General features: G+C 52.1%; 2 protein-coding genes across 2 annotated transcripts in view; both read right to left on the bottom strand.

The window, feature by feature from the left end:
• SUPT16H (SPT16 homolog, facilitates chromatin remodeling subunit) overlaps positions 1-15,138 on the bottom strand; it is a 40,821-nt gene extending 25,683 nt beyond the window's left edge. Inside the window, exons 1-11 of the mRNA XM_066570160.1 lie at positions 14,917-15,138; positions 13,385-13,477; positions 10,159-10,332; positions 8,895-9,047; positions 7,190-7,336; positions 6,003-6,154; positions 4,872-5,044; positions 3,550-3,640; positions 3,379-3,452; positions 2,247-2,359; positions 691-756 (exon numbers count right to left, since the gene is read on the bottom strand). Of these exons, the coding sequence (XP_066426257.1) occupies positions 691-756; positions 2,247-2,359; positions 3,379-3,452; positions 3,550-3,640; positions 4,872-5,044; positions 6,003-6,154; positions 7,190-7,336; positions 8,895-9,047; positions 10,159-10,332; positions 13,385-13,477; positions 14,917-14,982 (1,302 nt within the window). The 5' untranslated portion in view covers positions 14,983-15,138. The remainder of the gene's footprint in view (positions 1-690; positions 757-2,246; positions 2,360-3,378; positions 3,453-3,549; positions 3,641-4,871; positions 5,045-6,002; positions 6,155-7,189; positions 7,337-8,894; positions 9,048-10,158; positions 10,333-13,384; positions 13,478-14,916) is intronic.
• A 2,441-nt stretch (positions 15,139-17,579) lies between these two features.
• CHD8 (chromodomain helicase DNA binding protein 8) overlaps positions 17,580-26,677 on the bottom strand; it is a 59,420-nt gene continuing 50,322 nt past the window's right edge. Inside the window, exons 33-39 of the mRNA XM_066570167.1 lie at positions 25,997-26,455; positions 24,108-24,277; positions 21,992-22,177; positions 19,058-19,159; positions 18,294-18,413; positions 18,160-18,198; positions 17,580-17,890 (exon numbers count right to left, since the gene is read on the bottom strand). Of these exons, the coding sequence (XP_066426264.1) occupies positions 17,687-17,890; positions 18,160-18,198; positions 18,294-18,413; positions 19,058-19,159; positions 21,992-22,177; positions 24,108-24,277; positions 25,997-26,455 (1,280 nt within the window). The 3' untranslated portion in view covers positions 17,580-17,686. The remainder of the gene's footprint in view (positions 17,891-18,159; positions 18,199-18,293; positions 18,414-19,057; positions 19,160-21,991; positions 22,178-24,107; positions 24,278-25,996; positions 26,456-26,677) is intronic.

Genomic DNA, 26,677 nt, shown 5'->3' on the forward strand with positions numbered 1-26,677 from the left:
CTCCCAAAAATCTCAAAGTCCCCAAAATTTCCAAACTCCCAAATCCCCCAAAATTTCTAAAATTCCCCAAATCTCCAAAATTAACCAAAACCCCAAAACCTGAGGAAAATCCCCCCAAAATGACCCCAAAACCCCGAATTTTGATAAATGCCCCAAAGTGACCCAAAACCCCTGAAATGCCCCAAACCCCCGAATTCTGATAAATGCCCCAAAATGACCCAAAACCCTCAAAATGCCCCAAACCCCAAATTCTGATAAATGCCCCAAAATCCCCAAAATGACCCAAATCCCCAGAATGACCCAAACTCCCCCAAAATGACCCAAACCCCCCAAAATTACCCAAATCCCCAGAATGCCCCAAACTCCCCCAAAACGACCCAAACTCCAAAATAACTGAAAACCCCAAAATGCCCCAAACCCCCCAAAATGCCCCAAACTCCCCCAAAATGACCCAGACCCCAAAATTACTGAAAACCCCAAAATGCCTCAAATGCCCAAAAATAACCCAAACCGCCAAAATGCCCCAAACTCCCCCAAAATGACTGAAAACCCCAAAATGCCCCAAACCCCCAGAATGCCCCAAACCCCCCAAATCCCGTTAACCCCGCCCCCATCCCTCTCCCCAGGGCCATTTCAGGTTTTCGTTTTTGCCCGAAATCGGCGGATTTGGCCCCAAAGCGGGGCCCGCACCTTGAGGAAGATCCCGACGTTCTTCACCTTCTTCTTGACCGACGTCAGCACCACGGCCGGGCCGTCCTGCGCCGAGAGACGCGATTGGCCGGGATCGGGTCACGGGGACACGGGATTGGTCGGGATTGGGTCACGGGGACACCCGATTGGCCGGGATCGGGTCACGGGGACACGGGATTGGTCAGGGGAGAATGGCACTGAGACACGGGATTGGTCGGGACTGGGACACCGAGACACCCGATTGGTCAGGGGAGAATGGCAGCCAGACACCCGATTGGTTGGATTGGGACACCCAGACACGGGATTGGTCAGGGGAGAATGGCACCCAGACACGGGATTGGTCAAGGGAAGGGCACGGGGACACGGGATTGGTCGGAATTGGGACACCCAGACACGGGATTGGTCAAGGGAGAAGGGCACCCAGACACGGGATTGGTTGGGATTGGGACACCCAGACACGGGATTGGTCAAGGGAGAAGGGCACCCAGACACGGGATTGGTCAGGGGAGAATGGCACCCAGACACGGGATTGGTCAAGGGAAGGGCACGGGGACACGGGATTGGTCGGAATTGGGACACCCAGACACGGGATTGGTCAAGGGAGAAGGGCACCCAGACACGGGATTGGTTGGGATTGGGAAAGGAGCAACGGGATTGGTCGGGAGATTGACACTGCGACACGGGATTGGCCGGGATTGGGAAACGGGGACACCCCATTGGTCAGAAAAATGGAGAGACGCGATTGGTCAGCACACAGGGCACAGGGGCACGGGATTGGTCAGCCCAGGTGTGATTGGTGGGCTCCAATGGGATCCGCGCTGTGATTGGCGGGTGTGTGCACAAGCCCTGCAGCGATTGGTCAGTCTGGGACTGAGCCCCGCTGTGATTGGCGGGTCTGGGGGGTGCATCCCCGCGCTCTGATTGGTCAGTTTAAGCCCCGCCCACCTCATCCACCATGACGGTGTCCCCCAGGAAGAGGGCGTGTCTGAGCCCCGCTGTGATTGGTCACTGTAACTGTGAGCCCTGCTGTGATTGGCTGGTTACGGGGCTTGTCCCCGCACTGTGATTGGTGCGTTTAGGCCCCGCCCACCTCATCCACCATGACGGTGTCCCCCAGGAAGAGGGCGTGTCTGAGCCAGGCTGTGATTGGAGGGTTTGTGTGTGAGCCCTGCTGTGATTGGCTGGTTACGGGGCGTGTCCCCGCGCTGTGATTGGTCAGTTTAAGCCCCGCCCACCTCGTCCACCATGACGGTGTCCCCCAGGAAGAGGGCGTGTCTGAGCCCCGCTGCGATTGGTCAGTGTGACTGTGAGCCCCGCTGCGATTGGTCAGTGTGACTGTGAGCCCCGCTGTGATTGGCTGGTTACGGGGCGTGTCCCCGTGCTGTGATTGGTCAATTTAAGCCCCGCCCACCTCATCCACCATGACGGTGTCCCCCAGGAAGAGGGCGTGTCTGAGCCAGGCTGTGATTGGAGGGTTTGTGTGTGAGCCCTGCTGTGATTGGCTGGTTACGGGGCGTGTCCCCGTGCTGTGATTGGTCAGTTTAGGCCCCGCCCACCTCGTCCACCATGACGGTGTCCCCCAGGAAGAGGGCGTAGCTGCGCTCCTCGGGGCGCTTGGCCTCGCGGTTGGGCAGCTCCGAGAGCCCCACGTTGACGCTGAACACCATCCCTGGAACGGGGGGAAAACCCGGGATTTCGGTTAAAACAACAAAAATGGGGAGAAACGGGGAGAAAGTGGGGAAAAATGAAAAAAAAACTGGGGAAAAAACCATGGGAAAAACCCAGAGAAATCAGTAAAAAAAACAGCATCCCTGGAATGGGGGGAAAACCCGGGATTTCGGTTAAAATAACAAAAATGGGGAGAAACGGGGAGAAAAATTTAAAAAAATTGGGAAAAAACCATGGGAAAAACCCAGAGAAATCAGTAAAAAAACCAGCATCCCTGGAACGGGGGGAAAACCCAGGAATTCGGTTAAAACAACAAAAATGGGGAGAAATGGGGAGAAAGTGGGGGGAAGAATTTTGGGGTAAAAATCAGGGATTTCGGGGTGAAAATCAGGGATCTTGGGGTGAAAATCGGGGATTTTGGGGCTGACAAAGTGAAATTTTGGGGTGAAAATTGGGGATTTTGGTGTGAAACTCGGGGATTTTGGGGTAAAAATCAGGGATTTCGGGGTGAAAATTGGGGATTTTGGGGTGAAAATCGGGGATTTTGGGGTGACAAAGCCAAATTTTGGAGTGAAACTCGGGGATTTTGGGGTGAAAATTGGGGATTTTGGGGCTGACAAAGCCAAATTTTGGGGTGAAAATCGCGGATTTTGGGGTGAAAAGCACGGATTTTGGGGTGAAAAGGCGGATTTTGGGGTGAACCTCGGGGATTTTGGGGTGCAAATCAGGGATTTTGGGGTGAACCTCGGGGATTTTGGGGTGCAAATCAGGGATTTTGGGGTGAACCTCGGGGATTTTGGGGTGAACCTCGGGGATTTTGGGGTGACAAGCGCGGATTTTGGGGTGAACCTCGGGGATTTTGGGGTGAACCTGGGGGATTTTGGGGTGAACCTCGGGGATTTTGGGGTGACAAGCGCGGATTTTGGGGTGAACCTGGGGGATTTTGGGGTGAACCTCGGGGATTTTGGGGTGAAGCTCGGGGATTTTGGGGTGACAAGCGCGGCTCTGCTCGCCGCTCACCTTTCCGCAGGCGCTGCTGGTTCTTGCTGTTGATGACCAGGGAGCCCTCGCGGAACTCGATGCCCATGGCGAACCTGCGACCCCGAGTGACCCCGGCGTGACCCGGCGTGACCCAGGGTGACCCCGGCGTGACCCCGGCGTGACCCCGGCCCCGAAATCGCCGTTTCTTACCCCAAGTTTTTGGTGATCTTGCCCAGGAGCTCCGGGCGCTGCTTCTTGACCACGTCCATGACGGCGGCGTAGACGTCGCAGAGGCGGGCGCCTGCCGGGGTCACCGGGGTCACCCAGGGGTCACCCAGGGGTCACCGGGGGTCACCCAGGGGTCAGGCAGGGTCACTCAAAGCCAAGCAGGGACAGTCAGGGTCACTCAATGGTCACTCAATGGTCACTCCATGGTCACTCTGGTCAGTCAATGGTTCTTAGTGGTCACTCTATGGTCACTCAGTGGTCACTCTATGGTCACTCAGTGGTCACTCAATGGTCACTCAATGGTTCTTAGTGGTCACTCTGGTCAGTCAATGGTCACTCAGTGGTCACTCTATGGTCACTCAGTGGTCACTCTATGGTCACTCAGTGGTCACTCAATGGTCACTCAATGGTTCTTAGTGGTCACTCTGGTCAGTCAATGGTCACTCTATGGTCACTCAGTGGTCACTCTATGGTCACTCAGTGGTCACTCAATGGTCACTCAATGGTTCTTAGTGGTCACTCTGGTCAGTCAATGGTCACTCAGTGGTCACTCTATGGTCACTCAGTGGTCACTCAGGGGTCACTGTGACCACTCAATGGTCACTGTGGTCACTCAGGGAGCAGTGAGGGTCACTCAATGGTCACTCAGTGGTCACTCTATGGTCACTCTGGTCAGTCAATGGTCAGTCAATGGTCACTCTATGGTCACTGTGGTCACTCAATGGTCAGTGGTCACTCTCTGGTCACTCTATGGTCACTCTATGGTCAGTGGTCACTCAGTGGTCACTCACCGTGTCTCAGCTCCCTCAGCAGCACATCTTGCAGGGTCAGCAGGAAGCTGTAGTGGTCCTGCATGTCCTGGGACGGGTCACTCTGTGGTCACTCTATGGTCACTCTATGGTCACTGTGGTCACTCTATGGTCACTGTGGTCACTCAGTGGTCACTCAGTGGTCACTCACCGTGTCTCAGCTCCCTCAGCAGCACATCCTGCAGGGTCAGCAGGAAGCTGTAGTGGTCCTGCATGTCCTGGGACGGGTCAGTGTGTGCTGGTCACTCTATGGTCACTCTATGGTCACTGTGGTCACTCTATGGTCACTGTGGTCACTCAGTGGTCACTCAGCGGTCACTCACCGTGCCTCAGCTCCCTCAGAAGGACATCTTGCAGGGTCAGCAGGAAGCTGTAGTGGTCCTGCATGTCCTGGGACGGGTCAGTGTGTGCTGGTCACTCTATGGTCACTCTATGGTCACTGTGGTCACTCTATGGTCACTGTGGTCACTCAGTGGTCACTCAGCGGTCACTCACCGTGCCTCAGCTCCCTCAGAAGGACATCTTGCAGGGTCAGCAGGAAGCTGTAGTGGTCCTGCATGTCCTGGGACGGGTCCACCATGAGGGTCCGCACCAGGTTGGAGCAGTAGGACTTGTAGCGGATGCCCATGGAGCAGGTGATGGCCCCAAAGTGCATGTGGGACTTGTCGCTGCGGAAACGGGGTGAAAAACGGGGAAATCGGTAAAAATTGGGGGGAAAGGGGAAAAAACGGGGAAATTGGGAAAAAAAATGGGGAAAATAGGGTGGAAAATGGGGAAATGGGGTCAGGAATGGAGCAGGTGATGGCCCCAAAGTGCACGTGGGACTTGGCACTGAAAATGGGGTGAAAAACGGGGAAATCGGTAAAAACTGGGGAGAACAGGGGATTTTTGGTGGATTTTTGGTGGATTTGAAAGCAGATTTTTGTGATTTTGAATTTTGGGTCAAATCGCGGGGATTTTGGGTACCTGACAATGCTGAGCTTGAGGCTGTAATTGCCCCCATTCTGGATGATGATTATTGAATTTTTGGGGATTTTTAGGTGAATTTTTGGCGGGTTTTTGAGCGGATTTTTGCCATTTTTCGGATTTTTCCATTTTGGGTCAAATTCCGGGGATTTTGGGTAACTGACGACGCTGAACTTGGGGCTGTAGTTGCCCCCACTCCCTATGATGATGATTGAATTTTTTGGGGATTTTTTGGGGAATTTTTGGCGGGTTTTTGAGCGTGTTTTTGCCATTTTTCGGATTTTTCCATTTTGGGTCAAATTCCGGGGATTTTGGGTACCTGACGACGCTGAACTTGGGGCTGTAGTTGCCCCCACTCCGGATGATGATTATTGAATTTTTTGGGGATTTTTAGGTGAATTTCTGGCATATTTTTAAGCGGATTTTTGCCATTTTTCGGATTTTTACATTTTGGGTCAAATTCTGGGGATTTTGGTGCTTTTCCCGTACCTGACGACGCTGAACTTGAGGTTGTAGCTGCCCCTGCTCTTGATGATAATCTGGATATTTTTTGGGGATTTTTTGGGTAATTTTTTTGTGGATTTTTTTGCCGATTTTTGCCATTTTTCGGATTTTTCCATTTTGGGTCAAATCCACGCGATTTTGGTGCTTTTCCCGTACCTGACGACGCTGAACTTGAGGTTGTAGTTGCCGCCGCTCTGGATGATGGGCGGGTAGCACATCTCCACGGCCGAGGGGTCGGCCCCGGCCAGGAATTTCTTCTCCTCGATGGCTTTCTCCACCGCCTCGGCCAGTTTGCTGTGCCGCACTTTCTGCGGGCGATGACGTCACCGTGACGTCACCGTGACGTCATCACGACGTCATCGCGACGACCCCGCGGCCCCAGCCCCCCCTCTGCGGAGGTTTGGCCCCAAAACGGGCACAAAATTCACCCCAGAACCTCCTGGGGGGGGTTTTGGGGCCAAAACCGCCGGGATCGGCCCCGAAATTCCCGATTCCGGTTCGCCCCGAAAACGCCAAGTTTTGGGTCAGGTTCGGCTGAAAATCGACATTTTTGGAGCGAAGGGCCCCGGTTTGTGCCCTGTTGGGCAGGGGGATGTAATGGCAGCTCCAAATTCGCATTTTTGGGCCGACCTGGCCTCAGAATTTCCAATCTCGGGTCTGACCTGGCCTCAAAACGCCCGTTTTGGGTCCAAACTGCCCTTTTTGGTCCTTTTTGCTGCGAACTCCCCTTGTTGGGCCAATCTGACCCCAAACCTGCCATTTTTGGTCCATCCGGATTCCAAGATTCCCATTTTTGCTCCATCCTCATCTCAAACCTCCCGTTTTCGGTCCATTCTGACCTCAAAATTAAAATTCCCATTTTTGGGAGTCCAACCTGACCTCAAAATTCCAATTTTTGGTCCAAACCTTCCATTTTTGGTCCATCCTGACCTCAAACCTCCCATTTTTTGGTCAAACCTCCCATTTTTGGTCCAACCTCCCGTTTCTGGTCCCACCTCCCATTTTTGGTCCATTCTGACCACAAAACTCCAAGTTTTGGTCCAAACCTGACCTCAAGATTCCCATTTTTGGTCCATTCTGACCTCAAAATTCCAATTTCTGGTCCCACCTCCCATTTATGGTCAAACCCTCCCATTTCTGGTCCAGTCTGACCTCAAAATTCCAATTTTTGATCCAAACCTCCCGTTTTTGGTCCATTCTGACCACAAAACTCCAATTTTTGGTCCAAACCTGACCACAAAACTCCATTTCTGGTCCCGCCCCCGTTCCTGCCCCGCCCCTTTCGTGGGCCCCGCCCCTCCCGCGGTGGCCCCGCCCCTCCGGTGGGCGTGTCCCGGCCGCACCTCGTCGGCGTCCACGATCTCCATCACGCGCTCCTTGAAGAACTTGGTGAAGAGCTCGGAGGTGATGGCGGCCGCCTTGCGCATCAGCGCCAGCTCCTGCTCCTCCTTGGCCGCCATGGCCAGCGCCACCGCCGCGCTCACGTCCACCTGCAAAGGGGCGGGGTTAACGGGGTGGGCGGGGTCAGAGAGAGTGGGCGGGGTTAGAGCGCTGGGCGGGGTCAATGGGGTGGGCGGGGCATGAACCAACCCCACCCCAGCTCCTGCTCCTCCTTGGCCGCCATGGCCAGCGCCACCGCCGCGCTCACGTCCACCTGCAGGGGGCGGGGTTAACGGGGTGGGCGGGGTCAGAGAGAGTGGGCGGGGTTAGAGCGCTGGGCGGGGTCAATGGGGTGGGCGGGGCATGAACCAACCCCACCCCAGCTCCTGCTCCTCCTTGGCCGCCATGGCCAGCGCCACCGCCGCGCTCACGTCCACCTGCAAAGGGGCGGGGCCAGTGGGGTGGGCGGGGTTAATGGGGTGGGCGGGGCCAGGGGCGGGAACGAACCAACCCCACCCCAATATTGGCCCCTCCTCCTTGGCCAGCGCCACCGCCGCGCTCACGTCCACCTGGAAGGGGGCGGGGCCAATGGGGTGGGCGGGGTTAGAGCGCTGGGCGGGGCCAGGGCTGTGAATGAACCAACCCCACCCCAATATTGGCCCCTCCTCCTTGGCCAGCGCCACCGCCGCGCTCACGTCCACCTGGAAAGGGGCGGGGCCAGTGGGGTGGGCGGGGTTAATGGGGTGGGCGGGGCCAGGGGCGGGAACGAACCAACCCCACCCCAATATTGGCCCCTCCTCCTTGGCCAGCGCCACCGCCGCGCTCACGTCCACCTGGAAAGGGGCGGGGCCAATGGGGTGGGCGGGGCCAGGGCTGGGAATGAACCAACCCCAACCCAACTTTGGCCAATCCCACCCAACTCTGACTCTTCCAAATAAGCTCTGACCCAACTTTGGGTCTTCCGACCCAACTTTGATGAATTTAACCCGTTTTTGATTAATTTACCCCAACTTGGACTCATTGAACCCAATTTTGGTTAATTTAACCCAGCTCTGAGTCACTGCACCCAATTTTGATTATAATAACCCAATTTTGATTAATTTAACCCAACTTTGATTAATTTAACCCAACTTTGATTCATTTCACCCAATCTTGATTAATTTAACCCAACTTTGACTCTTCCAACCCAACTCAAACCCAACTTGAAATCTTCAAACCCAACTCAAACTCAACTTTGACTCTTCAAACCCAACTCAAACCCAACTTTGACTCATCCAACCCAACTTCGACTCTTCAAACCCAACTTTGACCCATCCAACCCAACTCAAACCCAACTTGAACTCTTCAAACTCAACTTTGACTCTTCAAACTCAACTTTGACCCATCCAACTCAACTCCAACCCAACCTGAACTCTTCAAACCCAACTTTGACTCTTCAAACCCAACTCAAACCCAACTTTGACTCATCCAACCCAACTTCGACTCATCCAACCCAACTTTGACTCATCCAACCCAACACGAAATCTTCAACCCCAACTCTGACCCTTCCAACCCAACTCAAACCCAACTCTGACCCTTCAAACCCAACCCAACTCCGACCCACCCCCGTCCCAGGCCCCGCCCCCCGCCCCAGGCCCCGCCCCCCGGGCCAGGCCCCGCCCCCCGGACCTTCTCGAAGCCCTCCTTGCTGAGGGCGTCGTTCCAGCTCTTCATGAACTCCCCGGGGAATTTGTCCTTGGCGAAGACCCCGAGGCGCCGCCCGCCCCGGCTGCCCCGCAGCGCTTCCAGAAGCTTCTCAAAGTTGGCCTTGTTGCTCTCGTTCTGAAAGGGGGCGGCGCCCAGGTCGGGGGGGGGTGTGGCCACGAGGAGGGTGGGGGGCGTGGCCAGGCCCAGCCCCAGGTTCTCCACCCAAGCCCAGGGATGGGGGCGGAGAGGGACAAGAGAGGCCCCAAAAGGGCCCAGAGTGACCCAAAAGTGACCACAACGACCCCAAAGTGACCACCAGGACCTCAGAGTGACCCCCAGGACCCCAGAGTGACCCAAAAGTGACCACCAGGACCTCAGAGTGACCCAAAGGGGGCCCAGAGTGAGTCCCAGGACCCCAAAGTGACCACCAGGACCCCATTAAGACCCCAAAGTGACCCCAGGACCCCAAAGTGACCACCAGGACCTCAAAATGACCCAAAGTGACCACAACGACCCCATAAAGACCCCAAAGTGACCCAAAGTGGCCCGAAATGACCCAAAGTGACCACCAGGACCCCAAAATGACCCAAAGGGAGCCCAGAGTGAGTCCCAGGACCCCAAAGTGACCCCAAAGTGACCACCAGGACCTCAAAATGACCCAAAGTGACCACAACGACCCCATAAAGACCCCAAAGTGACCCAAAATGACCCAAAATGACCCGAAATGACCCAAAGTGACCACCAGGACTCCAAAGTGACCCAAAGGGGGCCCAGAGTGACCCCCAGGACCCCAAAGTGACCCAAAGTGACCACCAGGACCCCAAAGTGACCCAAAGAACTCCATAAAAACCCCAAAATGACCCCATAAAAACCCAAAAACGACCCAAAGTGACCCAAAATGACCCAAACACCCCCAGGGGTCCCCACCTTCTCCCGGACGAGCAGGGTGACCCCAAAATGACTGAAAGTGACCCAAAATGGCCCAAAGTGACCCAAATTCCCCCCAGGGGTCCCCACCTTCTCCCGGACGAGCAGGGTGACCCCAAAGTGACCCCAAAATGACTGAAAATAGCCCCAAAATGACCCAGGGGTCCCCACCTTCTCCCGGACGAGCAGCGTGACCCCAAAACGACCCAAAATGACTGAAAATGACCCAAAATGACCCAGGGGTCCCCACCTTCTCCTGGACGAGCAGCGTGACCCCAAAACGACCCAAAATGCCCCAAAATGCCCCAGGGGTCCCCACCTTCTCCCGGACGAGCAGCGTGACGGCCGGGAGCCCGTTGGAGGCGCCCTCGCCGCCCTTGCCCTGGGCCACCTGCTTGAGGAACTCGACCTTCTTGCGGCTGGCCAGGAACAGGGCGCGCTCCTCGCAGAACAGCATCACCGTGTCGGTGAGCTCGTAGCCAAAGAGCCAGGTCTGGGGGGAAAAACAGCGTGGAAAGGGTTAAAGACGGCAAAAAACCCACAAAAAACCAAAAAAAACCCCATCGAAAATGGACCAGGAACGCCAAAAATACAGAAACCCCAGAAACCAGCAGGGACCAGAGCAGCGTCACCGTGTCGGTGAGCTCAGAGCCAAACAGCCAGGGATGGGGGGAAAACAGCACAGAAATGGTTAAAAACAGCAAAAAACCCACAAAAAACCCCATCAAAAACGGACCAGGAACCCCAAAAATACAGAGACCCTGAAAACCCGACCAAAAAACCCCAAAAAATGACCCAGGAACCCCAAAAACCAGCAGGGACCAGAGCAGCGTCACCGTGTCGGTGAGCTCGTAGCCAAAGAGCCACGTCTGGGGGGGAAAACAGCACGGAAAGGGTTAAAGACAGCAAAAAACCCACAAAAAACCAAAAAAAACCCCATCGAAAATGGACCAGGAACCCCAAAAATACAGAAACCCTGAAAACCTGACCAAAAAACCCCAAAAAATGACCCAGAAACAACAGAAACCAGCAGGGACCAGAGCAGCGTCACCGTGTCGGTGAGCTCGTAGCCAAAGAGCCAGGTCTGGGGGGAAAAACAGCGTGGAAAGGGTTAAAGACAGCAAAAAACCCACAAAAAACCAAAAAAAACCCCATCGAAAATGGACCAGGAACCCCAAAAATACAGAAACCCTGAAAACCTGACCAAAAAACCCCAAAAAATGGACCCAGAAACAACAGAAACAAACAGGGACCAGAGCAGCGTCACCGTGTCGGTGAGCTCGGAGCCAAACAGCCAGGGATGGGGAGAAAACACCCCAAAAATGGACAGAAACACCCCAAAAATGGACAGAAACACCCCAAAAATACAAAGGCACCGAAAACCCCCAAAAAAACCCCACAAAAATGGACCCAGGAACCCCAAAACCCAATAAAACCCCACAAAAATGGACCCAGGGAGCCCAAAAATGGACAGAAACACCCCAAAAATGGACCCAGGAACCCCAAAAATAGAGAAACACTGAAAACCCAAAAAAACCCCCACAAACCCACCCAGGAACCCCAAAAATGGACAGAAACCCCAAAAATGGACAAAAACCCCAAAAATGGAGCTGGGACACCCTAAAAGGAGCAGGGAGAGCCCCAAAAATGAGAGAATTCACCCAAAAGGAGAGAATTCACCCAAAAGCCAGGGGGTTTGGGCACAATGAAGGGGATTTACCCCAAAATGAGGGGATTGACCCCAAAATGAGGGGATTGACCCCAAAATGAGGGGATTGACCCTAAAATGAGGGGATTGACCCAAAAATGAGGGGATTGACCCCAAAATGAGAGGATTTACCCCAAAATGAGGGGATTGACCCCAAAATGAGGGGATTGACCCCAAAATGAGGGGATTGACCCCAAAAATGAGCGGATTTACCCCAAAATGAGGGGATTGACCCAAAATGAGGGGATTGACCCCAAAATGAGGGGATTTACCCCAAAAAGAGGGGATTGACCCCAAAATGAGGGGATTGACCCCAAAATGAGGGGATTGACCCCAAAATGAGGGGATTCAGATAAAGAAAAGAGAAAATTCACCTAAAAAGGAGGAAATGGACCCAAAAGTAGAGAAATTCACCTAAAAATGAAGAAATTCACCTCAAAATGAAGAAATTCACCCAAAAACGAGGGGATTGGCTCCAAAATGAAGGAATTCAGCTGGAAATGAGAGGAACTCCCTCAGAAATGGGGGGAGCCACCCAAAGGAATTTTTAATTTCTCTAAAAATGGTGGGGATGCAGAAATAATGCTGGGAATGGGCTAAAAATCATAAAAATGTGTTAAAAATAGTGAAAATCCATTCAAATATATGGGAATTCCTTGAAAAGATGGGAATGGGGCAAAAATGATGAAAACCCATTAAAATGCGTGGGAATTCCTTGAAAAGATGAGCCAAAAATTATAAAAGTTACTAAAAATTACAGAAATACATGAAGAATTCTGGAAAACCCCAGAAATGATGGGAATACCTCAAAAATCACTAAAATACAGAAAACATCATGGGAAGACATTGAAATTTATAGGGATCCATTAAAAATGATGGGAACAAATGAAAAACTGTGAAAATGCATTAAAAATGATGGAAAGATTTGAAAAATGATGGGAACGCCTTAAAAACGCCAGGATCACCCCAAAATTCATCAAAACCCGCTCAAAATGGTGCTGATGTGTTAAAAATGACAGAAAGAAATCTTAAATAAAAGAAATTAAGTATTTTTAAAAAGAAAACATTCGTTAAAGAAATGAAAATTATTAATTACAATTTTTAAATTGTTCAATTAACAAAGTAAATAATTCATTTAATAAATTAAGTTGTTAAATTAAAAATGATGGGAGAGGCCTAAAAACCGAGGAGACCCTAAAAAAACCCTGGAATTTCCTCAAAATGGTCAAAAATCCCCAAAATCGCTGGGAATCCCCCAAAACCTGGGAATGGCCCCAAAACTCCTGGGATCCTCTTGGGGCTTTTTGGGATTTTTTTTTCAGGGATTTTGGGATTTTTTGGGGGATTTTGTGGGGTTTTTTTCAGAGTTTTTTGGGGGATTTTTTTTTTCAGGGAATTTGGGTTTTTTGGGGGGGATTTTGTGAGTTTTTTTCAGAGGTTTTTTTGGGAGATTGTGGAATTTTTCTCAGGTAGTTTTGGATATTTTTTTTTGGGATTTTTCTCGGGAAATTCGATATTTTGGGATTTCTCCTGAGGGATTTTGGGGATTTTTCCCAGAGATTTTGGGATTTTTTCTCAGATATTTTTGAATTTTTCTGAGGGATTTTGGGGATTTTTCCCAGAGATTTTGGGATTTTTCTGAGGGATTTTGGGATTTTTTCTCAGGTATTTTTGAATTTTTCTGAGGGATTTTGGGGATTTTTCCCAGAGATTTTGGGATTTTTCTGAGGGATTTTGGGATTTTTCCCAGGGATTTTGGGATTTTTCCGAGGGATTTCGGGATTTTGTTATTTTTCCCGGGGATTTTGGTGGTTTTGGGGTATTTCTGCCCCCTCACCTGCAGCGCTGTGGATTTGGCGTAGACGATCTCCTCGTCCACCCCCACGGCCACCACGATGGCGTCGACGCCGCCGAACTCATCCTCCCCTTTCTGAGGGAAAAAAGGGGTTAAAATACCCAAAATCACCCAAATTCACCCCAAAATCACCCCCCCGAACTCATCCTCCCCTTTCTGAGGGAAAAAAGGGGTTAAAAACACCCAAAATCACCCAAATTCACCCCAAAATAAAACCCCGAACTCATCTTCCCCTTTCTGAGGGAAAAAAGGGGTTAAAAACACCCCAAATCACCCAAATTCACCCCAAATTCACCTCCCCAAACTCATCCTCCCCTTTCTGAGGGGAAAAAGGGGTTAAAAACACCCCAAATCACCCAAATTCACCCCAAAATAAAACCCCGAACTCATCCTCCCCTTTCTGAGGGAAAAAAGGGGTTAAAAATACCCCAAATCACCCAAATTCACCCTAAAATAAACCCGAATTCACCCTCCCCTTCCTGGGGGAAAAAGAGGGGTTAAAACCCCTCAAAATCCCCCAAATTCAACCCAATTTCAACCAAAATCCCCCCAAATTTACTTTGGGCCCTCCAAATTTACCTCAAATCTCCAAAATGTACTCAAAACACCCCAAATTTACCTCATAACCCCCAAATTTACCTCAAACCCACCAAATTTACCTCAGGCCAGTAAAACACCACAAATCTTCCAAATTTACCTCAGACCCCCCCCAGTTTACCTCAAACCCCCCAAATTCACCTCAAACCTCCCAAATTCACCTCAAAGCCCCCAAATTTGCTGCAAACCTCCCATATTCACCTCAAATCCTCCCAAATTCACCTCAGACTCCACTGATTTACCTCAAAACCCCCAAATTTACATCAAACCCACAGAGTTCACTTCAGACCCGACAAATTTCCCTCAAATCTTCAAAATTTACCTCACACCCCCTAAATTCAGCTCAGTCCTCCCAAATTTACCTCAAACCCCCCACATTTACTTTAAACCCCAAAAATTCACCTCAGCTCCTCCAAATTTACCTCAAACCACCCAAATTTACCTCAGACCCCACAAATTTACCTTAACGCCCCCTAAGTTCACCCCAAAACACCCAAATTCAATCCAAATCCCTAAAATTCACCTCAAATCTTTCAGATTTATCTCAGATCCCCCAAATTTACCTCAACCCCCCCATAATTTACCTCAAAAATGCCGAATTTACCTCAAACCCCTCAAATTCACTTCATACCCTCAAAATTCACCTCAAATCCCCCAAATTCACCTCAGACCTCCCAAAATTCATCTAAAAGCTCTCAAATTCAACCAAGAACCCCCAAATCCACTTAAATTCCCCCACATTTACCTCACCCCCCCAAATTTACCTCAACCCCCTCCATAATTTACCTCAAATCCCCCGAATTTACCTCGACCTCCCCCTCCCTAAAATGTACCCGAGCCCCCCCCACCCCTTTAGAGCTCCCCCCTCAGGGCTCCCCCCCGCCCCTCCCCCCCGCCCTCCCCCGCCCCTCCCCCACCTGCCAGCTGGCGTAGAGCCGCCGCAGCCGCCTCGAGAAGGCCTCGCGGTCCAGGCTCAGCGCCATCCCCGGGGGCCCGCGCGGGGCCAGCGGCCCCTCCCGGGACCCTCGGCCTCCTCCGGGATCCGCCCCTTGGCCGGGACTCCCCCGAGTTTTCTTCTTCTTCTTCTTCTTCTTCTCCGCCGCCTCCTCCTCCTCCCGCGCCGCGGCGTTTACCCCCCCCCGGAAACGCGGCCTGAGGGGAACTTCCGCTTCCGGGGCGGCGGGAAAAGGGCGGGACGGGAGGGCCGAGGGGAGGGGGGAGCGCGTCACGTGACCCGCGGAGGCGGGAAAAGGCTCTGAGGGCGACAGGGTCACGTGACCGCGGGAGGCGGGAAAAGGGCTCTGAGGGGGAGAGACGGGAAAATGGCGGCGGAGGGGGAAGTGGAGGAAGGTGAGATACGGGGAAATACCGGCGAGGAAATCGGTAAAACCGGGGCGGGAAACGGTTCCTTCCTCACGTGAGGCGGGGATAAATAAAGAGGAGGGGGCGTGGGAAAGTTTTCCGGCGTCACGTGACCGGGAGAGGCGGGAAAATGGCGCTGAGGGGGAGAAGGGGAAGCGGCCGCTTCTCGTAAAGCGGGAAAACGGGAAGTGAAGGAAGGTGAGAAACAGGAAATACCGGGGGGGGAAATCGGTAAAACCGGGGTGGGCAAACGGTCCCTTCCTCACGTGAGGCCGGGATGGGGGGGCGTGGCAAAGTCTTCCGGCGTCACGTGATGAGGGAGAGGCGGGAAAAGGGCTCGGAGGGGGAGAGGCGGCAAAATGGCGGCGGAGGGAGACGGGGAAGCGGCTGCTTCTCGTAAAGAAGAAAAACGGTATAAAAAAAGGTTGGAAACGGGAAATACCGGGGAATAGTGCTGGGGAAATCGGTAAAAGCGGGTGGGGGGGAAACGGTTCCTTCGTCACGTGAGGCGGGGATGCATAAAGGGGAGGGGGCGTGGCTGGGGTTTATGCATCATGCATGAGGTTATGAATATGCAACAGGCTGTTGTTTTAAAGGGTTAATCCTCTGTTACCGTGTGTCCTTTTTCGGGATTATTTTGCCCAGAAAAGGTACCCGGACTGTCTGTAACTCTGTGTTTGTATTGTCTCATATTGTCCTAATCCTAAATGTATAAAATATTCTCTAATTACATTGCTATTTTTATAACCATTTTATTACTAATAAACTTTTAAATAAAAACAATTGAGTGGCGTTTTTCATAGAGATAAACATTGGGATTCCACTGATTGGTGAATTGAAAAAGAGATTTGCTTTTACAAATAAATTTTTGGTTTGCTGATCAATGAAATTAGATGTTGAAAGATGAAAGAAACAGTGGCGAAGAAAAAAAACTTAAATTCCGTAAGAATTAGAAATTACAAGGGAGGGGTATGCATTAGAAGGGAATCTTAGGTGTCGGGAAGTCTGAGCCTCTCAAGTACCTCAGAAATGAGGAAAAAGACGGAAATTCGGGTAAAAAGGAGGCTGAGTCCTCCAAAAATTGGAGATATCCCAGGGGAATGCCCCATTTATGCAGCTTTATTCGAATAAAGTAAAAGGACTCCTCTGTCTCCTTTTAAAACATTAATCTCTAGAGTTTCTGGACTAACTTGTCTAACAATTATGCAAAAAAAAAACCCCAAAATGAAAATTAAAAAATAAAAAAAAAGTGGGGAGGAGAAATGGTGCCGCTCCTGCGTCACGTGATGGGGGAAAGGCGGGAAATTCGTGAGGGGGCGGGGTCACGTGACAAAGAGAGGCGGGGAAATCGTGAGGGGGCGGGGTCACGTGATAAAGAGAGGCGGGGAAATCGTGAGGGGGCGGGGTCACGTGACAAAGAGAGGCGGGAAAATTCGTGAGGGGGCGGGGTCACGTGACAAAGAGAGGCGGGGGAAACCTCGCGGGGGCGGGGTCACGTGATAAAGAGAGGCGGGGGAAACCTCGCGGGGGCGGGGTCACGTGATAAAGAGAGGCGGGGGAAATCGTGAGGGGGCGGGGTCACGTGACAAGGAGAGGCGGGGGAAATCGTGAGGGGGCGGGGTCACGTGACAAAGAGAGGCGGGAAAATTCGTGAGGGGGCGGGTCACGTGATAAAGAGAGGCGGGGAAACCGTGAGGGGGCGGGGTCACGTGACAAGGAGAGGCGGGGGAACCGTGAGGGGGCGGGGTCACGTGACAAGGAGAGGCGGGGTAATCGTGAGGGGACGCGGTCACGTGGCAAAGAGAGGCGGGGGAAACCTCGCGGGGGCGGGGTCACGTGATAAAGAGAGGCGGGGAAAACCGCGCGGGGGCGGGGTCACGTGACAAGGAGTAGCGGGGAAATCGTGAGGGGACGCGGTCACGTGATAGGAAATGCCGGCAAAATCGTGAGGGCAGCTCAGTGGGCGCCACCCGGTGGCGATAAATGGAATTGTGAGTGTGGACATCTTAAATTACCAGAAGTGCTTAATTAAAGGTGTTAATTAGGGAGCAGTATGAATCAAGGGATGCAAATGAGGCGCTTAATTAGCAGGTAATTAGGAGAAAATCACTCACAACAGGTGCTCCATTTCCAAACCTTTTATTAAAAAAAACCCCACCAGGCCCCTCCCGTCCCACCAGCCCTGCCCACATTGACCCCGCCCCACTCGGCCCCGCCCCTCTCAGCCCCGCCCCCCGCCCCGCCCCCCTATGACACAGAGACATTTTACATATTTATATAAATATGGGGAGGGGGGCGTGGCCCCGGCAGGAAAAGGGGCGGGGCTTAATCCGAGTCGGAAGTGGGTGGCAACATGGGGTCGGCCAGCAGGGGGCAGCACCCACTTCCTGCTTCCGCTTCCTCTTCTGGCCGGAAGCGCGGGGGCGGGGCTAAGGAAGGAGAGGCCACGCCCCCTGTGCTGCTGGCTCCGCCCCCCATCAGCGCTACCATCTTGGAAAGGTCCAAACCTGAGGGGGGGGAGGGGATGAACTGCAGGGGAGGAAAATGAGAATTATTAATGAGGGGGTGGGGCTTAAATGGGTGTGGCCAGGCCAAGCCGCACCCTCACATTTATAAAATAAATATAGACTAGTTTGAAGTGCCCCAAAATTATTAAAAAACCCCAAACTTTTAAGCATGCCCCACCCCTGAAGGAGTGGGAGGGGCCAAGACCCCCCTGAATGACAGGGGGAGGCTCTGGCCCCGCCCCCAGCCCTATTTTTGGGGAGTTTTGGGAATTTTGGCCGTTCCCAAATTACCTTTTTCCGGTGCCACTTTTCCCGCCGCTGCTCCACGAACTGAAGTGGGGGTGAGAAGAAAATTTGGGGTGAATTCGGGAGAGTTTGGGGTAATTCACCACTTTGGGGTGAATTCCGGGGTTTTTGGGGCTCACCGGATGCAGCCGGGGGTCGGCGAATTCGGGGCCATCTCCGCGGTGAGGGGGAGGGGCCCCCATGGTGCCCTCGGGGTCCCCTGGGGGGTCCCGGAGCCCCTCGAGGCAGCGCAGCTCCAGCTTGGGGGGAAAAGCAGGGATTTTGGGAAAAAGCACCAAAAATCGGGGAAAACCCCCAAATTGTGGCACAAAACCACCCAAATTTGGGGTAAAAACAGCAGCACCCCAAAATCTCGGGGGGTTTCAATGCTCTGAACCGCTCTGGGACTGTCAAAAAACTCCCACCCCCAAATTTGGGTGAAAAACTCCAAAATAATTTAAAAATCCAGCAGGAAATGCCCGAATTTTGCTGTGAAACCCCAAAATCTGATGGGAAACCGCAAAATTTGGGCACAAACCCAAAAACAATCCAAAATCTGGTGGGAAACTTCCTAATTTTGGCATTGACCCCAAAAACAAGTCAAAAATTTGACAGGAAACATCTACATATTGGTGGGAAACCCCAAATTTGGGCACAAAAGCCTGAAACAACCCAAAAATCTAATGAGAAATATCCGTATTTTGGCATAAGTACTCAAAAACCTGACAGGAAACTCCCAAATTCTGCCACCAACCTCAAAACCCAACAGCAAACCCCAATTTTTGATCATCTTCCCCAAACCCCATTGATAAATTTGAGCACAAAGGAACCCAAACTTCCCAAAAATCCCGCGGTGCCCTGAAACTCCCAAAACTGGGTGTTTTTTCCCCCAAAATCGCCTCACCTCTACCAGTTTCTTGCTGTTTTTCTTGGGGGGGTTGGGTGCCCGTTGGGCCCCGTTGGGCCCCAGCCGATGTTTCTGGAAAGTCAATTTGAGCCCCTCCTCCTGCGGGGAAATCGTGAGGGGACGGCGTCACAAGATGGAGGAAAAGGCGGGAAAATTGTGAGGGAAAAGGTGGGAAAATCGTGAGGGGGAAAAGGTGGAAAAAACGTGAGGGGATGGGGTCACAAAATGGAGAAAAGGCGGGAAAATTGTGAGAGGAAAAGATGGGAAAATCGTGAGGGGAAAAGGTGGAAAAATCGTGAGGGGACGGAGTCACGTGACAGAAAAAGGCGGGAAAATCGTGAGGGGACGGGGTCACAAAATGGAGGAACAGGTGGGAAAATTGTGAGGGAAAAGATAGAAAATCGTGAGGGGAAAAGATGGAAAATAGTGAGGGGAAAAGGTGGAAAAATCGTGAGGGGAAAAGATGGAAAAATTGTGAGGGAAAAGATAGAAAATCATGAGGGGAAAAGATGGAAAATTGTGAGGGGAAAAGGTGGAAAAATCGTGAGGGGAAAACGTGGAAAAATTGTGAGGGGAAAAGGTGGAAAAATCGTGAGGGGAAAAGGTGGAAAAATCGTGAGGGGAAAGGTGGAAAAATCGTGAGGGGAAAAGGTGGAAAAATCGTGAGGGGAAAGGATGGAAAAATCGTGAGGGAAAAGGTGGAAAAATTGTGAGGGAAAAGGTGGAAAATCGTGAGGGGAAAAGGTGGGAAAATTGTGAGGGAAAAGATGGAAAAATTGTGAGGGAAAAGGTGGAAAAATTGTGAGGGGAAAAGACAGAAAAATTGTGAGGGGAAAAGGTGGAAAAATCGTGCGGGGAAAAGGCGGGAAAATTGTGAGGGGAAAAGGTGAAAAATCGTGAGGGGAAAAGGTGGGAAAATTGTGATGGGAAAAGGTGGAAAAATCGTGCGGGGAAAAGGTGGGAAATCGTGAGAGGATGGGATCACAAAATGGAGGAGAGGCGGGAAAATTGTGAGGGGAAAAGGTGGAAAAATCGTGAGGGAAAGGTGGAAAAATCGTGAGGGGAAAAGGTGGAAAAATTGTGAGGGAAAGGTGGAAAAATCGTGAGGGGAAAAGATGGAAAAATCGTGAGGGAAAAGATAGAAAATCGTGAGGGGAAAAGATGGAAAAATTGTGAGGGGAAAAGGTGGAAAAATCGTGAGGGGAAAAGGTGAAAAATCATGAGGGGATAAGATGGAAAAATCGTGAGGGGAAAAGATGGAAAAATTGTGAGGGAAAAGGTGGAAGAATCGTGAGGGGAAAAGGTGGAAAATCGTGAGGGGAAAAGGTGGAAAAATTGTGAGGGGATAAGGTGGAAAAATCGTGAGGGGAAAAGATGGAAAAATTGTGAGGGAAAAGATAGAAAATCGTGAGGGGAAAAGATGGAAAATCGTGAGGGGAAAAGATGGAAAAATCGTGAGGGGAAAAGGTGGAAAAATCGTGAGGGGAAAAGGTGAAAAATCGTGAGGGGAAAAGGTGGAAAAATCGTGAGGGGACGGAGTCACGTGACAGAAAAAGGCGGGAAAATCATGAGGGGACGGCGCCACAAGATGGAGGAGAAGCAGGAAAATCGTGAGGGGAAGGAATTGCGTGAAAGGAAAAGGTAAGAAAATTGTAAGGGGAACTCGGGGGGTTTGGGTAAAGCACCGAGGGTTTAACAGGGATGGGATTTTGGGGTGAAAAATGCTGGGTTTGGGTAAAGCACCGAGGGTTTAACAGGGATGGGATTCTGAGGTGAAAAATGCTGGGTTTGGGTAAACACCAAGGATTTCATAGGGGCAGGATTTTGAGGTGAAAAACCTCGGCTTTGGGAGTTTGGGTAAAACACCAAGGGCATCACAGGGTTGGGATTTTAGGGTGAAAACCCCTGGATTTGGGGGTGTGGGTAAAACACCAAGGGCTTCACAGGGATGGGATTTTGGGGTGAAAACCCCTGGATTTGGGGGTGTGCGTAAAGCACTGAGGGTATAACAGGGACAGGATTTTGGGGTGAAAAGCGCCGTTTTTGGGCCCAGCGCCATAGGGTTAACAGGGACAGGGTTTTGGGGTGAAAAGCGCCGTTTTTGGGTAAAACACCAAAGGTGTAACACGGACGGGGTTTTGGGGTGAAAAGCGCCGTTTTTGGGCCCAGCGCCATAGGGTTAACAGGGACAGGGTTTTGGGGTGAAAAGCGCCGTTTTTGGGCCCAGCGCCATAGGGTTACCAGGGGTGGGATTTTGGGGTGAAAAGCGCCGTTTTTGGGCCCGGTGCCATAGGGTTAACACGGACCGGATTTTGGGGTGAAAAGCGCCGTTTTTGGGTCAAGTGCCATACGGTGACAGGGACAGGATTTTAGGGTGAAAAGCGCCGTTTTTGGGTAAAACCCCAAAGGTGTAACAGGGACAGGGTTTTGGGGTGAAAAGCGCCGTTTTTGGGTAGAACACCAAAGGTGTAACACGGACGGGGTTTTGGGGTGAAAAGCGCCGTTTTTGGGTAGAACACCAAAGGTGTAACAGGGACAGGGTTTTGGGGTGAAAACCCCCGTTTTTGGGCCCGGCGTCATAGGGTTACCAGGGGTGGGATTTTGGGGTGAAAAGTGCCGTTTTTGGGCCTGGCGCCATAGGGTTACCAGGGACAGGGTTTTGGGTTTAAAACCCCCGTTTTTGGGCCTGGCGCCATAGGGTTACCAGGGACAGGATTTTGGGGTGAAAACCCCCGTTTTTGGGTAAATTTCCAAGGGTTTAAAAGGGAGGGGATTTTGGGGTGAAAACCCCCGTTTTTGGGCCCGGCGCCATAGGGTTACCAGGGGTGGGATTTTGGGGTGAAAAGCACCGTTTTTGGGTAAATTTCCAAGGGTTTAAAAGGGAGGGGATTTTGGGGTGAAAAGCGCCGGTTTTGGGCCGGCCCCACTCACGTCCTTGATCTGCACCGTGAACTCCTTGTCCGGGTGGCGGCCCCGGGGCGGGGCGGGGGCGGGGGCGGGGCAGGGCTCGGGGAGCCCCCCCGGGACCCCCCCGAAATCCTCCGGGGGGGGCGGCCCCTCCCCCGCCGTCAGCACCGCCCGGCAGATCAGGTCCAGCCTCCGGATCAGCGCCCGGTCCTGGGGGGAAAAACGGCGCTTTTGGGAAAATCCACTCTTTGGGGCCTTCTGGGGCCTTTTGGGGCCTTCTGGGGCCTTCTGGGGCCTTTTTGGGGCCCTTTTTGGGGCCTTCTGGGGCCTTTTTGGGGCCTTCTGGGGCCCTTTTTGGGGCCCTTTTTGGGGCCTTTTTGGGGCCCTTTTTGGGGCCTTCTGGGGCCTTTTTGGGGCCTTCCGGGCCCTTTTTGGGGCCTTCTGGGGCCTTTTTGGGGCCTTCTGGGGCCTTTTTGGGGCCCTTTTTGGGGCCTTCTGGGGCCCTTTTTGGGGCCCTTTTGGGGCACTTTTTGGGGCCTTCTGGGGCCTTTTTGGGGCCTTTTTTGGGGCCCTTTTTGGGGCCTTCTGGGGCCCTTTTTGGGGCCTTCTGGGGCCCTTTTGGGGCCCTTTTTGGGGCCTTCTGGGGCCTTTTTGGGGCCCTTTTTGGGGCCTTCTGGGGCCTTTTTGGGGCCCTTTTTGGGGCCCTTTCTGGGGCCTTCTGGGGCCTTTTTGGGGCCCTTTCTGGGGCCTTCTGGGGCCTTTCTGGGGCCTTCTGGGGCCTTTTTGGGGCCTTCTGGGGCCCTTTTTGGGGCCTTTCTGGGCCCCTTTTTGGGGCCTTCTGGGGCCTTTTTGGGGCCCTTTTTGGGGCCTTTCTGGGGCCCTTTTGGGGCCTTCTTGGATGGCGGGAGCCCCGAATTTGGGGGGGTTTGGGGTTTCTAGTTTTTGGTTCTTTTTGCAGGGGATTTGGTGCTCCTTGGATTCTGAGGGAATTTTTGGATGGTTTTTTTTTAGGGATTTTTGTGGGGTTTTTGGAGTTAATGTTTTTTGGGTTTTTGTTTTTTTTTTTTTTTTTTAATTGTTTTTTTTTTTGTTGGTTTTTTTTTGAGTTTTGGAAGGTTGTTGGGATTTTTTTATTTCTGGGGATTTTACGGGGTATTTTTTTGGTTTTTGGGTTTTGAGAGGTTTTTGGTTTTTATTTTTAATTTTTGGGGATTTTATGGGTTTTTTTTTAATTTTTAGGGTTTTGGGAGGTTTTTGGTTTTTATTTTTAATTTTTGGGGATTTTATGGGGTTTTTGTTTTAGTTTTTGGGTTTTGGGAGGTTTTTGGGTTTTATTTTTAATTTTTGGGGATTTTATGGTTTTTTTTTTTGTTTTGGGTTTTTTTTTTAATTTTTGGGGATTTTATGGGAGTTTTTTTGTTTGTTTTTAGGGTTTTGGGAGGTTTTGGGGTTTTTTTTAATTTTTCGGGATTTTATAGGGTTTTCTTTGTTATTTTTGAAGTATTGTGAGGTTTTGGGAGGTTTTTTGGGTTTTGGGAATTTTGGGGGTGATTTTTTTTGGTTTTTTTGGGGTTTTGGGATATTTCAGGGTTTTTTCCATGGTTTTTGGGTTGTGGGTGTGTTTAGGGTATTTTGGGGATTTTTTGGGGGTATTTTGGTATTTTTTTCCCTGAGTTTTTTGGGGGTTATTTGGGTGTTTTTTGGAGGTGGTTTTTTGAGGTTTTTAGGGCTTTTTTTGGGTGTTTTTTGTTCCCATTACCTTGGGCCAATACAGGAGATTTTGGGGGGTTTTTGGGGTGGTTTTTGGGTGTTTTTAAGGTGGTTTTTAGGGTTTTTTGGGTGTGTTTTGTTCCCATTACCTTGGGCCAATACAGGAGATTTTGGGGGGTTTTTTGGGAGTTTTTAAGGTGGTTTTTTTGAGATTTTTGGGGTGTGTTTTGCTCCCATTACCTTGGGCCAATACAGGAGATTTTGGGGTGGTTTTTGGGTGTTTTTAAGGTGTTTTTTTTGACTTTTTTGGGTGTTTTTTGCTCCCATTACCTTGGGCCAATACAGGAGATTTTGGGGGGTTTTTGGGTGTTTTTTGGGTGTTTTTAAGGTGGTTTTTAGGGGTTTTTTGGGTGTGTTTTGTTCCCATTACCTTGGGCCAATACAGGAGATTTTGGGGCGCCCCCGCCGTGGCTGTGGGGTGGGGGAGGGGCGGTTTGGGGGAGCCGCCCTCGCCCGAGGGGGGAGGGGAATCCTCGTCCTCCCCCTCCTCTTCCTCCTCCTCCTCCTCCTCCTCGTCCTCGGCCCCCAGCAGCTCCGGCCCTGCGCCAGGGGAGACCCAAAACCGCTGAAAATGCCCCCAAAAAATCCCCCCCTTCCCAAATTCCCCTTTTCCCCCCAATTCCCCTGAGTTTTGGGAGCTCCTCCCCTTTCTTCCCCTTTGCTGACCCCAAATTTGGGCTTTTTTTCCTCATTTTTTATCATCGCCCTTTCCCTACAAACCCCAAACATTTGGGATCCCCGTTTCCCCCCAGATTCGGGCTCCCCCTTTTCACCCATTTTCCCCCCAAATTCAGAGCCCCAAACTCCCCATTTTCCCCCCAAATTTCAGCCCCCCCCCCCAAACACCCTTTTCCCCCCTAATTTGGGATCCCCTTCTCTCCTCTTTCCCCCCCAAATTTTCTCCCCTTTTCCCCCCAAATTTGGGATCCCTTTCTTTCCTCTTTTCCCCCCAAATTTGGGATCCCCTTCTCTCCCCTTTTTCCCCAAATTTGGGTTTCCCTTCTCTCCCCTGTTCCCCCCAAATTTTCTCCCCTTTTCCCCCAAATTTGAGATCCTCTTTTCCCTCCAAATTTGGGATCCCCTTTTCTCCCATTTTCCCCCAAATTTGGGATCCCCTTCTCTCCATTTCCCCCCTAATTTGGGATCCCTTTTTCTCCCCTTTTCCCCCCAAATTCGGGATCCCTTTTTCTCCCTTTTCCCCCCAAATTCGGGATCCCTTTTTCTCCCCTTTTCCCCCCAAATTTGGGATCCCCTTCTCTCCCCTTTCCCCCCAAATTTGGGATCCCCTTCTGTCCCCTTTTCCCCCCAAATTCGGGATCCCTTTTTCTCCCCTTTTCCCCCCAAATTTGGGATCCCCTTTTCTCCCCTTTTCCCCCAAATTTGGGATCCCCTTCTCTCCATTTCCCCCCTAATTTGGGATCCCTTTTTCTCCCCTTTTCCCCCCAAATTTGGGATCCCTTTTTCTCCCCTTTCCCCCCAAATTCGGGATCCCTTTTTCTCCCCTTTTCCCCCCAAATTTGGGATTTCTTTCTCTCCCCTTTCCCCCCAAATTTGGGATTTCTTTCTCTCCCCTTTTCCCCCAAATTTTCTCCCCTTTTCCCCCCAAATTTGGGATTTCTTTCTCTCCCTTGTTCCCCCAAATTTTCTCCCCTTTTCCCCCCAAATTCGGGATCCCCTTCTCTCCCCTTTTCCCCCAAATTTGGGATCCCCTTCTCCCCCTTTTCCCCCCAAATTTGGGATTTCTTTCTCTCCCCTTTTCCCCCAAATTTTCTCCCCTTTCCCCCCCCAAATTCGGGATTCCCTTCTCTCCCTTTTCCCTCCAAATTCGGGATCCCTTTTTCTCCCCTTTTCCCTCCAAATTCGGGATCCCCTTCTCTCCCCTTTCCCCCCAAATTTGGAATCCCCTTTTCTCCCCTTGTTCCCCCAAATTTTCTCCCCTTTTCCCCCCAAATTCAGGATCTCTTTTTCTCCCCTTTCCCCCCCCAAATTTGGGATCCCCTTCTCTCCCCTATTCCCCCAAATTTGGGATTTCTTTCTCTCCCCTTTTCCCCCAAATTCGGGATCCCTTTTTCTCCCCTTTCCCCCCCAAATTCGGGATCCCTTTTTCTCCCCTTTTCCCCCCAAATTCGGGATCCCTTTTTCTCCCCTTTCCCCCCCCAAATTTGGGATCCCTTTTTCTCCCCTTGTTCCCCCAAATTTTCTCCCCTTTTCCCCTCCTCCTCCTCCTCCTCCCCCATATTTCAGGAGCCCCAAACCCACCTCCCTCCTCCTCCTCCTCTTCCTCCTCCTCCTCCTCCTCGTCGCTCTCCTCCTCCTCCCCATTGTCTCCTCCTCCTCCTCCTCCTCCTCCTGCTGCCGCTGCTGCTGCGCTCCTGCTCTTCCTCCTCCTCCTCCTCCTCCTCCTGCCGCCGCCGGCGCCTCCGTCCGCGGGCAGCCCCGGGGCGATGCCCCCGCGCAGCAGCGCCCCCCGCAGGCCGTGCTGCGCCGCCGCCCGCAGCAGCGCCGCGTCGTGCACGCCGCGCAGCCACCAGGGCGGCAGCAGCGCGCCGGGGGGCGGCAGCCGCGCCAGCAGCGAGCCCAGCGCCGGGTGCGGCAGCACGCGCTCCCGCAGGCAGCGCAGCAGCGCCAGCCGCCGCAGGCAGCGCAGCGCCAGCGCCGGCGACACCGCCAGCGGGGCCGGCGACGGCGAGGGCGACGGCGAGGGCGGCGACGGGGGCGCTGAGGGCAGGGAGGGAGAGGGGGAGAGACGGGGTTAGAACGGGGGAAATGGGGAGAGACGGGGTGAAAATGGGGAGAAATGGGGTAAAAATGGGGAGAGACGGGGTTAGAACGGGGAGAAATGGGGAGAAATGGGGTTAAAATGGGGGAAAATGGGGTTAAAATGGGGTAAAAATGGGGACAGACGGGGTTAGAACGGGGGAAAATGGGGAGAGACGGGGG

Source organism: Molothrus aeneus, unplaced genomic scaffold (assembly GCF_037042795.1).
Source record: "Molothrus aeneus isolate 106 unplaced genomic scaffold, BPBGC_Maene_1.0 scaffold_240, whole genome shotgun sequence".
NCBI classification, from domain to species: domain Eukaryota; kingdom Metazoa; phylum Chordata; class Aves; order Passeriformes; family Icteridae; genus Molothrus; species Molothrus aeneus.